The sequence below is a fragment of the Taudactylus pleione genome, unplaced genomic scaffold (genome assembly GCF_031769625.1).
Source record: "Taudactylus pleione unplaced genomic scaffold, aTauple2 ptg000609l, whole genome shotgun sequence".
NCBI lineage: Eukaryota > Metazoa > Chordata > Amphibia > Anura > Myobatrachidae > Taudactylus > Taudactylus pleione.
The window spans coordinates 13,836,854-13,852,500 of record NW_028285011.1 but is presented as its reverse complement, the minus strand read 5'-3'; the positions used below and the strand labels follow the sequence as shown (position 1 = coordinate 13,852,500).

At 43.4% G+C, this 15,647-nt stretch overlaps 1 protein-coding gene across 3 annotated transcripts in view; it reads right to left on the bottom strand.

The window, feature by feature from the left end:
• Window positions 1-15,647, bottom strand: part of TBC1D8 (TBC1 domain family member 8) — a 105,873-nt gene that overhangs the window by 35,761 nt on the left and 54,465 nt on the right. For all 3 annotated transcript variants that reach the window (XM_088454183.1, XM_088454186.1, XM_088454184.1), the window contains 2 exons: window positions 14,820-15,048; window positions 9,504-9,744 (listed from right to left, as the gene is read on the bottom strand). In XM_088454183.1, coding sequence (XP_088310309.1) covers window positions 9,504-9,744; window positions 14,820-15,048 — 470 coding nt within the window. The remainder of the gene's footprint in view (window positions 1-9,503; window positions 9,745-14,819; window positions 15,049-15,647) is intronic.

Below are 15,647 nucleotides of genomic sequence, written 5' to 3'. Positions count from 1 at the left end.
ATTGTGCAGACCACCCAGAAATACCACTATGTACAAATTTATAACATGCAGTGTATTTATTGGGAAACGCATTTCTAAAACTGTGACCCTTTGTACTAGAACACTTTGCTTAGCATTTTTGACTCCAGCATCTGGGGTTGTACTTAGAATTCCAACCCAAGGTGCTATCTGCATGGAGTTTGTAAATTCTCTCAATATAGTCGTGGAGAAAACATATACTTTTTACTAAATTAGCCCTGATGGATGGTGGATGGGCATGCATTCTTGCCCTAACATGTGCTAAGAACCTTATTTATACTCATAATTGTTTTGACTGTCAGTATTCTTAGTGCTTAGAGTGTGCACCTGCATTTTCTTTTTCCTGCATGGCACTACAAGTCTCAGCATGGTAGCACCTCTTATTATGCTTACAATTAGGGTGTGCAGTCCAGGCCCCCCCATTTCCTAAATTGGACCGGATTTAAACTACCAATCAAAAGTTTTAGAACACCTAATTTTTCCCGCTTTTATTAAAATTTCAGCAATTCAGTGAACAAGTCCAGAGAATAATGTAATGGTACAAAATTAAGTGTAAACCGCTCAAGGTTAAAAAAAAAAATCAAAAAAATAAGAGTTATGGTATAACATACCTTAAGGTGCCCACACACATACCGATGTCCTCACGATACGATTTTATGGCCAATTTCCTCATGAACTTTCACGGGAGCTCCCTTGCCGTCGTGATCACGATTTGAAGTTAAAAATGTCCAATCTGACTAAAGATCCATCTTGCAGCCAATGCATTGTATCCCAGATTGGCTAATCTGCCCTACAGCACGGCAGATCAGAAGATGCGATGTATGACGAGCGGGGACGCGCATCGGCATCGTGCTCGTGAGTATAAACTCAAGATTTGTACTTTTTTTAACCAATTCGTTGTCACGATTCATTGAAATCGGCCAAATCGTGTAAAATGTTGCTATGTGTGTGGGCACCTTTAGTTAACTCTTTTTCTTCGAGGTCCATAGGGTCCACAGGAAATACCTTGGGGTACGTAGTTGGAGTAATCCATTGCACCAAACACCTACAGCTTTCAAGCTCCCAGCATGCATAGGGCTACCTCCCTATATACCCTGCTCCCAGCCGCAGGCATTCAGTTTGTAAACAAGCCTAACGGCAAGAGATGGAAAGTGGAAAAGGATGTACAATGTACACAAGAACACACTCTAAAAAAACCAAGAGGGAATCAGTTAAACAAAAAGAAAAGAACAGATCCCAACTGAGGCCAGGTGCGTCAGGGTGGGTGCCCTGTGGACCCTATGGACCTCGAAGAAAAAAGGAGTTAACTAAGGTATGTTATACCATAACTCTTATTTTCTTCAGGGTCCATAGGGTCCACAGGATCTACCTTGGGCATGTCTTAAAGCAGTTCCCTTAAAAGAGAGGACGCTCCTGAGCAGAAAGGAGAATCCACCGTCCAAAGGAAGCATCCTGGGAGGCAAAAATATCAATTGCATAGAATTTGATGAGTGTGGACTGAAGACCAAGTCACCGCCTTGCACAATTGTTCTGCAGAGACGCCATGTCTAAACGCCCACAAATGGTCCCACAGACTGAGTAGAATGTGCTGTCACAGTGTTTGGAACAGAAAGATCAGCCTGAATAGTCATACGCAGCCGCCACTGAGCCAGAGTCTGCTTGTAAGCTGGCCAGCCTCGATTATGAAAGCCATATAACGCAAAAAATGCATCTGATTTTCTGATGGAATTGGTACGATCCACGTATATACGAAGAGCTCGAACCACATCAAAAATGGAGAGCGACATGAAAGGGCTGCCAAATCAGAAACTCAGCGAGCTGAGGAGATAGTGAGGAGAAAAAAGGTCTTCGTTGTCAACCATTTGAGGTCATCTGCGACGTAAGCCCGACAGCCGGCTTCCCAACTGCATTATCCCGGCGAGGGTTAAATGACAGGCGTCTAAATCTAGACGCCTGTAATTTTTCCGATGCCGGGAGGCCGGCATCCCAATCGAGGAGATGCCGGACGCCGCCAGCGGACAGCCGCGGCGGGGGAGGGTTAGGTTTAGGGCTCCCGGGGGGGACTTAGGGTTAGGTACCCCCCAGGGGGCTTAGGTTTAGGCAGTGGGGAAGGGGGGGTTAGGGTTAGGCACATGAGGGGAGGTTCGGGTTCGGGGGGTTAGGTTAGTAGATACTTACCTTAGGACGATCAGGATTTCCAGCGCTGTCTGGCTTCCGCTGCCGGGCTCTGCTGTTTTGTCGGGCTGCTGCTGCCGGGATTCGAAGTCCCGGCCATGCGGCCGCCGGTATATCATACCGATTCCGTTAAAAATGGGGATCCTGCAGCGCCCTGAGAACTAAGGATAAATCCCATGGTGCCACCAGAGGGACAGATGGGAGGTTGCAGACGGAGAACACCCTGAAAAAAATTTCAAACGTCTAGCAGAGTGGCAATTCTGCGCTGGAACCAAACTGACAATGCAGAAACCTGTACTCTCAAAATAGCCAGATGAAGACTTACTGTAAGTCTAGTCCAGCATGAACTCTGGAGACCCTAAAAACCTTAGGGTCATATTTTCCGTGAGAACACCAATGAAAAAAGGAATGCTAAATCCTGTGAAAGATGCGGGCTGAAGCAGGCTTCCTTGCCCTAAGCATCGTCTGAATCACGGAAGTAGAAAAACCTTTGGCCCTTAAGACCGAAGATTCAAGAGCCATGCCGTCAAAGCCAGTCGAAGTAGATCCGGATATAGGCAGGGACCTTACACTAGCAAATTTGGCTGTAGAGGAAGGGACTGTCTATGGATATACATGTCAGGTGAACCAATGTCTCCTGGGCCAGGCAGGAGCTATTAATATCATCCTGCCATCTTCCTGCTTGAATTTTCTGACAACCCTTGGGAGGAGGGATATCGGAGGAAACAGGTATGCCAACCTGAAGTCCCACCTCACCGCTAGAGCGTCCACGAAGGCGGCTGAGGGGTCTCTTGTTCTGGACCCATACCTGGTGACCTTGTGGTTGTGACGTGATGCCATGAGGTCTACGTCCGTTTGTCCCCACTTGTCCACCAGGCACTGAAAGACGTCCAGATGAAGAGCCCATTCTCCGGCGTGTATGTCCTGACAACTTAGAAAGTCCGCTTCCCAGTTGAAGATTTCTGGGATGAATATTGCCGAGATTGCTGGAAGATAGCGTTCTGCCCAAACCAGAATGGTAGCCACTTCCCACATAGCTGCCAGACTTCGTGTGCCTGCCTGATGGTTGATGTAGGCCACTGTGGTTGCGTTGTCGAACTGAATCTGGGCAGGCCTGCCGTGAAGGAGGTTCTGCGCCAGAATGAGCGCCCTGTGCACCACACGAAGCTCCAAAATATAAAAGGGCAGGTGACTTTCCTGAGCTGTCTATCTTCCCTGAAAAGTGTGATGACCTGTCACCGCGCCCCATCCTCGCAGACTTGCATCTGTGGTGAGGAGCACCCAATCTAATGGGTAACCCTTGTCTATATGAGTCATCTGCAGCCACCATGCAAGGGAGAGGTGAACTTCTAGCGAGATGCGGATCATTTGAGACCTTATCAGATGATACTGACCATCCCAATGATACAGAATCCATTGTTGCAGTGTCCTGGAATGGAACTGGGCATAAGCCACCATGTCGAATGTGGATACCATGGACCCCAGTACTTGCAATGCTAAGTGAACTGACACTTTTTGATTGTGGAGCAGTTTGCGTACCTGTACTTGTAGGGCAGCAATCTAGTCCACTGGTAAAAGAATCCTTTGCCCCAGAGAATCCAGCAGCGGCCCCCAAATGTATCATCTGCGGAGTTGGAGAAAGAGAAGACTTTTTCCAATTGGTTATACAGCCGTGCTCTTGTAAACAGGCAATGGTCATTTGAGATGGAGTTATAAAACCTCCGGAGATTGTGCCAATATCAGGAGGTCATCCAAGTATGGTAGTATTCTGACTCCTTGTCGACTGAGATGAGCTGCCATGACTGTCCTAATCTAGGTGAATACCCAAGGTGCTGTAGACAGATCGAAGGGCAGTGCCTGAATTGATAATGTTGCGAACCTCAAACTTTTGGTGAGAATGTGCAATTGGTAAATGCAGATACGCATCCTGTATGTCTAGGGAAACCATGAAATCTCCAGGCTCCATCGATAGCATAATTGACCATAGGGTTTCCATATGGAATTTGGGTACATGGATGAATTTGTTGAGAGACTTTAAATTCAGATGATACCCATTTGGTTTCAGAACCAGAAATAAATTTTAATAATAACCCCTTCCCTGTTGCGTCACAGGCATGGGGATTATAACCCATGACCTCAGGAGGGCCAAAATAGCCTCTTGGTGGTCCAAGGCCTTGACTGGGTCTGAAGGAAGAGTTGTACAAAAAAACTTCTGAGGGGGATGCCTCAGGGACGTGAGGGCGTACCCATGAGAGAGGAGCCTGTGATGCTACTGCACAGTCCACTAAATTCGACAAAACCTGAGACCGAGGCCATCCAAGGTGGTTCTTGTGCAGGTGCTGGTGTTCCAGACTGGAGAAGAGGCTGTTTATAACAGGTCCTACACAAACCATCTTGCACAAAATCCTGTTCTGAGAAGCCTGCCAAGCAGGATCTACATGATACCCGCTCAACCTCCTTCTTTCCCATGCTTTTAGAAATAACAATTTATCACCGGTATAAGGTATATATGCAATGTGACCATCTTCACAAATAAATGTGAAAAACCCCCACACACCTGTACAGAGGGATGAGGAGAAACAGTGATAGATATAGCTGACAGTTTAGAAAATAAAAGACAGTGTCAATACAGCAGCTAGCATTAAAGTCACATACAATGCAAATATAATTTCATATGCCAATGTAAATGGGCTCTGAATCAACTGACCAAACACCCGGGGGCTTGGTAACATATAGAACACTGTACACCTGATCCAAGGGAGAGGCGTACACGGAGATTGACTCACACCTCTGAGAACCAACGGCTTTCAGCAGCGCACCATAGGTGAACTGCGAGCTTCTCAATACACAAGGTGGTCATAAATAACAAACCAGATGTGGGAACCCACACAGAAAGTTGCATCTGGGTTGGGGGAGGAGCGGCCAGGGGAGCACCCAACTCCCCATAACTGTGATTTTGACGGCGGGGTATGCTGGTGCTACTAGTGCGCTGCTAGTGCGTCTACTACCCATCCCCGGCGTCAGACGATAGGGCCCCGGCGGCCTTAATGAGGCACTCTGATGAGCCCTTCACCCGCAGCAGCCTCCGATGCATCTCCTACACCAGAAGCCAGGACTGCAGCGCACGATTCCCCGCAAGAGAGGAATCAACTTACCTTGTCATCTCCTTGAATCCGATTGCAGTCCGGGCCCCAACGTCTCAGATAGTTAAGCTTCGCTGAGACCCGCCGACATCCCCGAGAGAGCCTCCTACCCTGTTCAGGAGCTGGCGTTTCGGCATCAGTGGAGGTAGTAGGAATTCGTAGTACATGCGTCCCTTTGGACGCTAGTACTAACTCAACCTTAGTAGTATATAAAAAACTAAGGTAAATAAAAAAAATAAAAAAGCCTAGGACTGCCTAAGCAGTCCTGCTGTTATAAGAGGAAGGTCTGGACACTTGCCGAGCACCAAACAAAATAACTGAATGCCTGTGACTGGGGGCGGGATATATAGCGAGGAGGAATATGCATGCTGGGAGCTTGAAATCTGTAGCTGTTTGGTACAATGGATTACTCCAACTACATACCCCAAGGTAGTTCCTATGGACCCTGAAGAAAAAGGAGTTTTTCAGGGAACAAGTAATTGGTTAAGGCGTTACAGCAATGAAAAAGAGGCTTGTCTGGGCAATGAAGCCCCACCCATAGACTACTGAAGACTGGAATAGGGAAACCACTCAGCACCCTTGGCACAGCCCCCCAAAGGATAACTGCGTCAAAAAAACCCTAAAAAAAAAAGTGAGGGGGTGAAAAAGTGCAAAGTTGGGGTATAAATATAAAAAGTAGCAAAATAGACTTTTGGGGGGTCTGCAATTATGGGTGAGGTGTTTTTTTCATTGCAGGTGTTTGCTGAAGGTGCGTTTTTTTACGTTTCTTATAACTTCACTTTAGCAACTTTTAATTATACTTGCACCCATTTTCAAGTACCCCAAATTTGACAGGAATACTTATTTTCTCCTTTATGCCATTATTCACCACTTGTGCAAAGGCGCTAATTAGTGACAATTATACGAACTTAAGTACCCCAAACTGTTTCATTAGGGCTAATCGGGCACTACTACATCGATCCACATAGTTTACCGCATCTTTTTGGGGGATTCAGGCTTATTTCCACGATTCTGACACCACTTTTCGCCTATTCTGACATCGCTTATCTCCGTTTTCATGTCTTTTGGAATTGAATAGGACGAATCCCAGGTACGCGCCCGATAAGTTTCCGCAGCTAAAATACGCGATGTAGGCAGTCAAAAAAGTATCGCCGGGGCGAAACTAATTGAATACGGGCCTATATATGGTTTAACACACTCTTCTACAAACCTTAACAATTGGCAACATCGAGCACTACAGTACCTATCAGGGTCCTGAAATTATAATCTAACATATAGATACCAAGTACCTGCTCTGCAGCATAGAAACGGTTAAAGATACGCACATTGTTACAGACTGGAAAACATTAGCACAATGCTTTTGCACCACATCAAGCTTCAGTAATGGACTTTAATCCATTTGAAAGTCACGGCCCAGATGTATCATGTAATATCAAGGAGAGATTAAAAGGGAAAAAAAAGCTCTGCGGATGGAAAGTCAATAAGCAGCAGGATGCCTATTAGCCATAATTATTTTCTACTCTTATGTTGTCCTTGATAAATATATTTAATGACTAATAAAGATTGATTCGTTAAATATTTATGTGTGTATGTTTTTGGTTTGCTGGGAAATTCTAGAGACAGACTAAAGAGCAGATCGGTGAAGCCTGTATCACTCAACAACAAGGACAATAAGACAATTGATCAAAAGTAAAAGATAGATTAGTTCATGAAAATTGACTAAGATAGACAAACCACATTACACCTGTTCCTAAATGAATTATGTATTAACTAAAGATGCACAATGAACAATACTAAATCATTCAGCTATTACTTTTAGTTAGACATTTACATGTATTTGTTGCTTACACAGAGTGGGGGTATTCATTTTGTGAGCTCAAGTCATAGTGATGGAATGTCGTCATCTGGTCAACAATAACAATGTTGACAGTTAGGATGTCAACATTGCTAAAATTTCGGCAGGCAACACGCCAACATTCTCAGAATGTCGACATTGTCAGAATGTTGACATTAGGGTTAGGATGTGGGGCGGGAGAGTTAGGGTTAGACATTATGGGGGAGTGTAGGGTTAGGCTGTGGAGTGGGAGAGTTAGGGTTAGGTACCATGGGGGAGGTTAGGATTAGACTGGTGGGCAGGAGAATTAGGGTTAGGAACTATGGGTGAGGTTAGGGTTAGATTGGGGGCAGGAGAGTTAGGGTTAGGCATTATGGGGAAGGTTAGGGCTAGACTGGAGGGCGGGAGAGTTAGGGTTAGGCATTATGGGGCGGGAGAGTTAGGGTTAGACACTATGGGGGAGGTTCGGGTTAGGCTGTGGGGAGTGAGAGAATAGGGATAGGTGCAAGAGGGAGGATTAAGGGTATGGATTATATACTCAGTCAGATAACTCTGCTGTAAGGGACACCCATATGACTGCCCGAGAAATGCTGCTGTAGCTACTAGGGTCTGGCAAGTGACCCCTGGGCCACCATGGATGTTATTTCGACATCCTACCATGTTAACATTTCATCAGTGTCTACAGGTTGAATATCAACATGGTCATTGTGGACATTATGACCATGTTTTATCATTCTCATATCAAAATTATGAATATCGACATATACCACACCCATATTGATGAGTACAAATGAACAATATTGTATTGCAATTAGGGCAAATCAAAGGTCACAGCAGAACCACAGTGTTCTCCCCAGAAATTTTTTCTAGCCGGGTGGCATCAAGAAGTAGCCGGGTGGGGGCCTTCACAATAATAAAATGTTTTAAACCCTGACCTTTATAATGATTTAAACTTGAAATATCATTTTATATATTCATTATCCTCTTCTTATTAGAGGCCCAGTCGTCTGTTTATGAAAAAGCTGCAAAGTCTGTAGGATCTGGTCCCAGATACTGTCCCCACTTGCAGGCTCCCAAAGTGCCAGGTGGTAGGCTGTTTCTTGCCGGGTGGTGCACCCGCAAAAAACAGCCTGGGGAGAACACTGGAACAGGACATGTGTGAAGTTCTGTTAATATATTGTACTTGTGGGAGTAGGCATAAGACTAAGACAGGAAAGAACTGTAATAGCACTAAATACAAAAGGAACTTAATCTTCTCCTGTAACACCAGAAACAGTGCTAGGATGAATGAAGTCAGCGTAACGTGATGTGACATTAGGCACAGAAGCAACAGCGTCCGCAACAACCTCACACCTGGGAGACAAAGCCTCAGCTTTTCTAACCTGTTTCACAGCCACACCGCCACTTTGCCTTCGCCACAGTGCCTAATATGCCTAGTGGCATGACTACAATCAAATCCCAGCATCCACTGTTCTCTCCAGACTACATAATTCCTTTGCCATTTACTTGTCCTGCAGCACATTCACTACTCCAAAACAATGTTACTGCCATATGCAGCAATTTCTGCAACTGGTGAAGAAAAGCGCAGGCCCTCTCCCATAGTGCACTCTGCCACCGCTTACTGAACTAAATAAGACTCAGCAACACATGGAATGGTAATAGGCAGCCAGTGCAGTGCTGCGCCAATCACAAGCTGGCACTCAGTACCTTGCACAAGAGAGCTCCAGTTCCTGTAAGTTAGTAATACATCAGGTTTATTAGATTTCTTTGAATGTGCCTTTCCAATTCACACCAAAAAGACAATTAGGTAGTTTTAGAAATATTAGGACACAAACTGTAACATGAATGGGCTTACAATGAATGGCAGTCACAGGATTCTTCAGATGTCAGTGTATTGTCAGCCTAAGTTTGACTAAAACCCATTGTACAGAAAGATTCACAGTGCTAAAACTAAGGAGATGACAGGAAAAAAGGTAAAACAGAACTTTATATCCAAGTATGTTAAGGATGTCCACATACTTTTAGCCATGTAGTGTATATTCTAATCAGATGTGGTCTACATTAAATATATGGGATGTGGACTATTGTGAATGCAGTGACCTCTTTTCAAATCATGTATTCATTCTTCTGGTTTATAAGTTTGCACTTTACTTTCCTTCTCCTCTATTCATGCATGGTCTTGATAAAAGGCACTGGCATATTTTGTAGATATATATGAGCCCTCAAACATGATGGATGAAAATTACCAGTTTACCATTAATATGACACTCAGTGACAAAAAAATCAGGTATATTTGTAAAAAAAACACAAAAACAAAACAACCAACCCCTTACCTTTTAGTGATGTGCGTGGATTGTTGCAAATTTGGGTCTAAATCAAAGCCTTCATTGTCCAGCAGCCTTCTAATGGTCACATCTGCAAGCTGTTCCATTATCCGGAACACCTCATTGATGTCCAGGAACATAGAGAACTCTCGCTCCTTCCCATATGTATGGACCATGATGATATCTGCCATTAGAACATTGGATGCCCTTTCAAGTCTCTGAACATCCACCCAGGGGATCACAAGTTTCACTAAAAAGAAAGGAGTTAAAATCAGTGCCAACCAAACCTTGGTCCTTGATAACCATGTAATGCCATAAGTGATATTTACAGATTATCCACTCAGATCTCTCAGTCACATTTTTTATAAATTACAGGTTAAGAAATGATTTATACAAGACAAGAAGTAAAACAAATAGTAAGACGACACATTATGACACTGCTATTCAGTTTTTGGCTGTGGAAATACAAGTAGCTATATAATCTACACCAATAAAAGTCATATACAGAAATGGTTTTGATTTCTTATAACAAATATTTTGGATAATAAAGGATAAAGCACAGTTGGCAAGAAATAAACAACCATATATACTACATATGAGCCCAAAGAAATCTGATTTTGAATGGGAAAATATGGTGGCTATAGTAGCACTACAAAGTAGAAAGCAGTTCTTCCCTACAGTAACTGGCATATGATCCATATGAGAATCTAGAGTAACATACATACAAAAGCAAAATAAACTAAGTAGGTTTTCAATTAGGCCATCATAACCTTAATATATTTCCTATCACCTTTACATGTCCTTCATTAATATTAAGGGACCCTGAGGCTGTAATACTGTACTACCATAATTACATCAGTTATTTCGGCAATATGTTTTATACTATATTTAACAAATCGATACATTTTCTGTATATACTTTCTCTAGGTGAAATGCACCACCCTCCAGCCTGATATTTATAAAATATGAAAAATAGTAATTTTCAGACATTAAACTGTATAAGTGTCCTTACCAGTTTAGGTATTCATACAAAAGTGTATTGGTTATAATTATTTACTTTTATTAATATATCATAATCATCGGTGCTTTACAATTAGGAACACAGGATAACAAGAGCTTAATACAGAAGATTAAGTGCTACATCTATTATATAAACGGGCTATTCAGCACAATCGCAGAGGAGCCGGACGTCACCCACACAGCCCTCGCTGACAGCAACAACTGGAAGTAATGAGCAAGAAACGCAGTGTGAAAAACCCGAAAAAGGTTTTGAACAGGGTACGCCCAGCCATCACAGCAGAAGGTTCTGAATCGGACAACCCATATAGTACTCGCAAACCCCCCCCTCACCACCACCAGAGGAGAGGGTCCTGAACTGGGCCTCTTACTGCTGGTGAGATGAGAGGCACATGTCAGTGATGACACAGAATGACCAGGACTTTGAGATTTCCAGGTCTTTGCAGGGAAAATCTGAAAATCTCTGACACTGCCTGAATAGTGGCCATATGTGAAGTAGAGCAGAGAGCCTGAAAGTACAACATATGCAGAACCATCCAAACTACAAGTACAGACCTAGGAGGAGGAAGCAGGTAAGACAATTAAGATGGCAGAAAATGGCTTTATGCACATGGGGTCAATGCGTGTCAAATCAACACACTGATTTTACCTCACCAGCTCAGATTTTACTAAAATTTGGTATATGGAGAGTATATATGTAGTCTAAGAAAAATACAAAATGTTATTTAAATATCTCATGCTGTTTCCAAAAGGATTTGAGCAATGGTTACAGTGTGCTATTTGTGCTACAGTTTGTCAAAATTGATTCAAATATATTTAATTATTATTTGCTATTTATAGTATATTTCCGACAACACAGACACACAGGTTATTACGTCTGTGTAATAGGAAAAGCAGAAATTGATCATAGCATAGAACTACACCCCTCAATACAGATTGCCAATGGATCTACCTTTTGGCGTGCAGTACATGTTTTAGCTTGATGCCAGGACTATTGTGTGTCTTTGCAAAAAACCTGTCATCACTCATTTTCAACTACTAAATGGACTTTTTTTTTATGGCGTTTGCTCTATTTAATTGTGTATTTGTTTGTTCTACTGCATTGTGTATGTTTGTTAAGCCCTTCAGTGCTAAGGATGGGACTTCCTCCTAAGCAATGAATAGAAAATGTATCTACAAGTCCCCCTCCTAATAGTTGTTGTCACTTGTACTTGTTTGGGAGGGTGCAGGGGACACAGTCATCAAACTGAGCAATGATGTCATTAAGACCCAACCCTTCCAGACAAAGCACTTAAAAAATATAAAAAGCCATGGAACAGGGGAGAGAGCATTAGAAGTGCTTTATCTCCCCCATCCTGGCATGCTTGTTAGGCTATCATAATATTTCTATTTTGGGGCTGATTCTGAGTCACACACAAAGCTGTGGAAGCCTCATTTACTACATTATGTCTATGTGACAACCCATAGGGCTAACGTGGAAGTTTGTACGTGTGCAAGTGAAAACCTGTGCCGCCCATCGATTTTATGACGGCCACTGCATACGTCATCATCGTTGTCAGCACTTGCACCAGCCCCATACTAAGTGCAAGAGATGTATCAGAAAAAAGCTTCCCTTCCCCCCAAACACACGACTGAGCTGTTGATAAATGCCCACGACACTAACACAAGTCAGGGTGGTTATGTGCGATCACCGCCCAGTTCTGGCCCCGAAATGCCCTTTCACAGAAATACAGATCCGGCCTACACAGAATAGGAAGGACATAGGCATAAATGCGCCCTGAGAATGTGCTGTATGCAAACACTAGTTGTTTGAGTCCATTCTAAGAGATCCGCCCGACTCAGAATCAGGCTCTTTATGTGTATCTTTCAAACATGTACAAAAAATGCTTTATCGAGTGCAGATTTTACTATGGAAACCAACATGTAGAACCCAGCTTTTTGGAAAGTGGATTAATGCCAAAGCAAGAACCACACAATATTTCTTGGTGGTAGTCAGAAAACCAACAGCATTTGCATTTAGTCCCCTTTCTCGCAATTTCAATTTAAAAAAAACCAAAAAACACATTTTTGGACCATTTTGGGTAGAATGTCATCGCCGCCTGGGGGGAAATAAACAAACTAATGTTATTTTCACAAAATTCAAAGCTTTTGAAAAAAAAAACCAAAAAAAAAACCCCAAGATATAATTTGCGAGGGCACCTCATAAATAATTACTGTGACCGACCCAAAAAGTGGCAAAATGAGATCAGCAATGAGGAGGTTAAAACTTGAGGTTCAGTAAAAACTACTCATCTTCTGCCTTACCCTACTACTGGTTGGCCTTGGTCCTGACTCGATAAGTATCAGAAATGACTGTTGCAATGCATCTTTAAAGTCACTTGTCTATACCTGTCTATGTACTCATCTCTTACACTATCCTGACACACTGTTCTTCGGTGTATGAATTACCTCTGAATTATGGAATACATTATAGTTCTACATGATGGAACCAAGCAAAAATGGATACAGATCTGAAAATTATGGCTAGCCAGGGGAAATGCTCCACTTTTAACCAGCTTTTTCAAACGTTCCACTAGTTTTCTTTGTATCATTATATAGTTAATACAGATGTGTTCTCATACATCTAGCATCAGTACGCCATGCAGCGCGGCTTGCCAGGCATGAGTGATCCGCCAGGATGCTACTCTGCTAGCTTTGGGCATCTTTTTTTTCCTGAAAATGTGTCTAAGTCACAATGCGATGGTACTAGGGGGGACATTCAGAGTCGGTCGCAAGCGCTGAGAGCTCCCAACCGACTCGATGTTGCCCCACTGGGCATGCGCACGACGGAGCCGGCTCCATCGTGCACATGCACGAAATCCCGCTAGCGACGGACGCTCCGTTGCTAGGGGTCTCGCAGCAGACGGGGCAAGCTGTTCGATGGTGACAGCTCGCTCCATTTGGGAGGCGGGCAGGGGCGTGCCTGCCCAAGCGGAGGTGTTCCCGCTGGAAAGCTTGCCGTTTGGGGGCGGCCCCACGGACATCATTGCTGATGTCAGTGGGCAGCCTCCTGCTCGATCAGAGCAGGAAGCTCCCTGGGGCTTACGAGCGCCCAGACCCAACCTTAGGGTCTGGTCGTAAGCCCCGATGGTCGCGATGGTCTTGACCATCGCGACCATCACCCATGTCGGTCGCTAGAGCTGTGGGTGTTAACCCACAGCTTAGCGATCGACAAGGAGGCGGTCGTTCAGGATGCAAGCGGCAGCCCTGATTCAGAGCGACCGCTTGCAACTAACGACCGCCTCTGAATGAGGTCCTAGGACACACCAGCAGACTGTGCTGATTAATTTAATACGAAATACTTGCATATCTGGCTGCACCTGTATCAGTATATGAACCACAACGGAACTTGGAATGAAAAAAGCTGAGGCCGATACATTGTAGCACTTTGTATACAGATTCAGAGACTCAGTCGCACATAGATATAAAAGTGTCACATATCAAACTAGTCAGCAAAGTCTGCCGATGCGTCCTAGTCGCATCCCATTGCAACACAAATATGCAAAAAAGATGCCGCTCGCTAGCAGAGTCTCATGGGACCTGGCGCCAAGAGGGGCTTTTCAGCGAGACTCCAGCAAAGAATGTATAAGGACACATCTGTAGGTCTTATTTGTAATTGTAGAACTGTGATTTACCATTAAAGCAATATAATCACAAGCATAATATAATAATCATAATCAGTGGGGCGGGTGATACACCATCAAAAGAACAATGTTTTGATAGTGTAGGTAGAAAGGACATTGTATCTGCTGGTCCTTACAAGTCTTCATATTCTAAGATGACCTTACTGGTAAAGATCTTCTAGCAACAAACCAGAACAGAAACCGGTTCTACTGCTTCCAGAACAAGAGATGCTAAGCACAGCGCCCTGATAATTATGTTACTGGGAAGAGGCCTTGAAGGATGGCTGCTTGCCTAGATCCTTGTATAAATAACGTTTCTGTATGTAAAATCAAGCTGCTAACAGGGCAACAAGCACATCCAGAAAGCCTGCATCCCCAAAACATCAAGCAGGCTCAGTGTCCCTCTCCTTGCTGCACTGCAAGCACCGCATGCCTGTGCAGTAGTTATAGGAGCCTCTCTAATTCATAACTACTATACAATGACCTCACTGCACTGAATTTCCATAATAGAGAAAATTAAAGTGTCCAATATCTACAAAACAGGACATATTATTGCTTGGAATTTTTATTTTTTTTCAAATAGTGTAATGAAATAAGATATTGTTGCTTTAAAAAGGATAATTTGCAAACATTATTTGTGACTTACGTTCTTTTCCCAGAAAGAAGGAGTAGAAACAAAGGTGGTTGATGCTCAGGTACAGCCAACCTTGCCGTGGCACTCGGCCCTTCCAACAGCAGCAAGAATAAAAAGTTATCAGCTTCTCAGCCTCTGGAAAGTTGAATCTGCTTTCAAACTTTACCAACCCCTCGCGGAATTTTTCAGGATCCTCCTCTTGCTCTGCCAACTTACTGCTCGTCTCCTCTGCAATAAGACCCTGTGTGAAATGTACCAGAGGTTTTGTTTTAAAAGGGTGGTTTGGCGCTGAATTGTCGATCCAGTGTGTTTCAAGGTACAGTACACCGACAACTTAAGGTCTGTGAAAACAACACTTAAAAGGATGATGTGGTTTTGCAGTTACAGTGGTGAATGGGGATTAGGCAAAGAGAACAGAAGACATATGTAGGGCCAACCTGCTTAAACTTAATACCCTCCCTTCATTCATTTCTTAGGTTTTCCTCATACTATTAATTTTAACTTCATTTAGGCCTTAAATAAGTCATTAAAAAGAATGAAAGGCAAAATGTGTCCCTTATGCATGTTCTAATTTTTTTTTTCTTACATTGGTCAAAGTGCACATACATGTCCAATAATAAATACACTATACACTATATGAATACAAAAGGAACAGTTGTCAGTACTTGTCCTCTTTAGACCAAGTATGAATATACCTAGCACAGTAGAAATAGGAGGCATTAATTAATATTTTGAGCAAAACCGTGAAATGCCTCTTAAAACACCACATGTAAAACAGAATTGCATTTGACATTAAAGCCTTTCACCAGGCTTTTATAGAGCGCCAGTAGATAATCACCC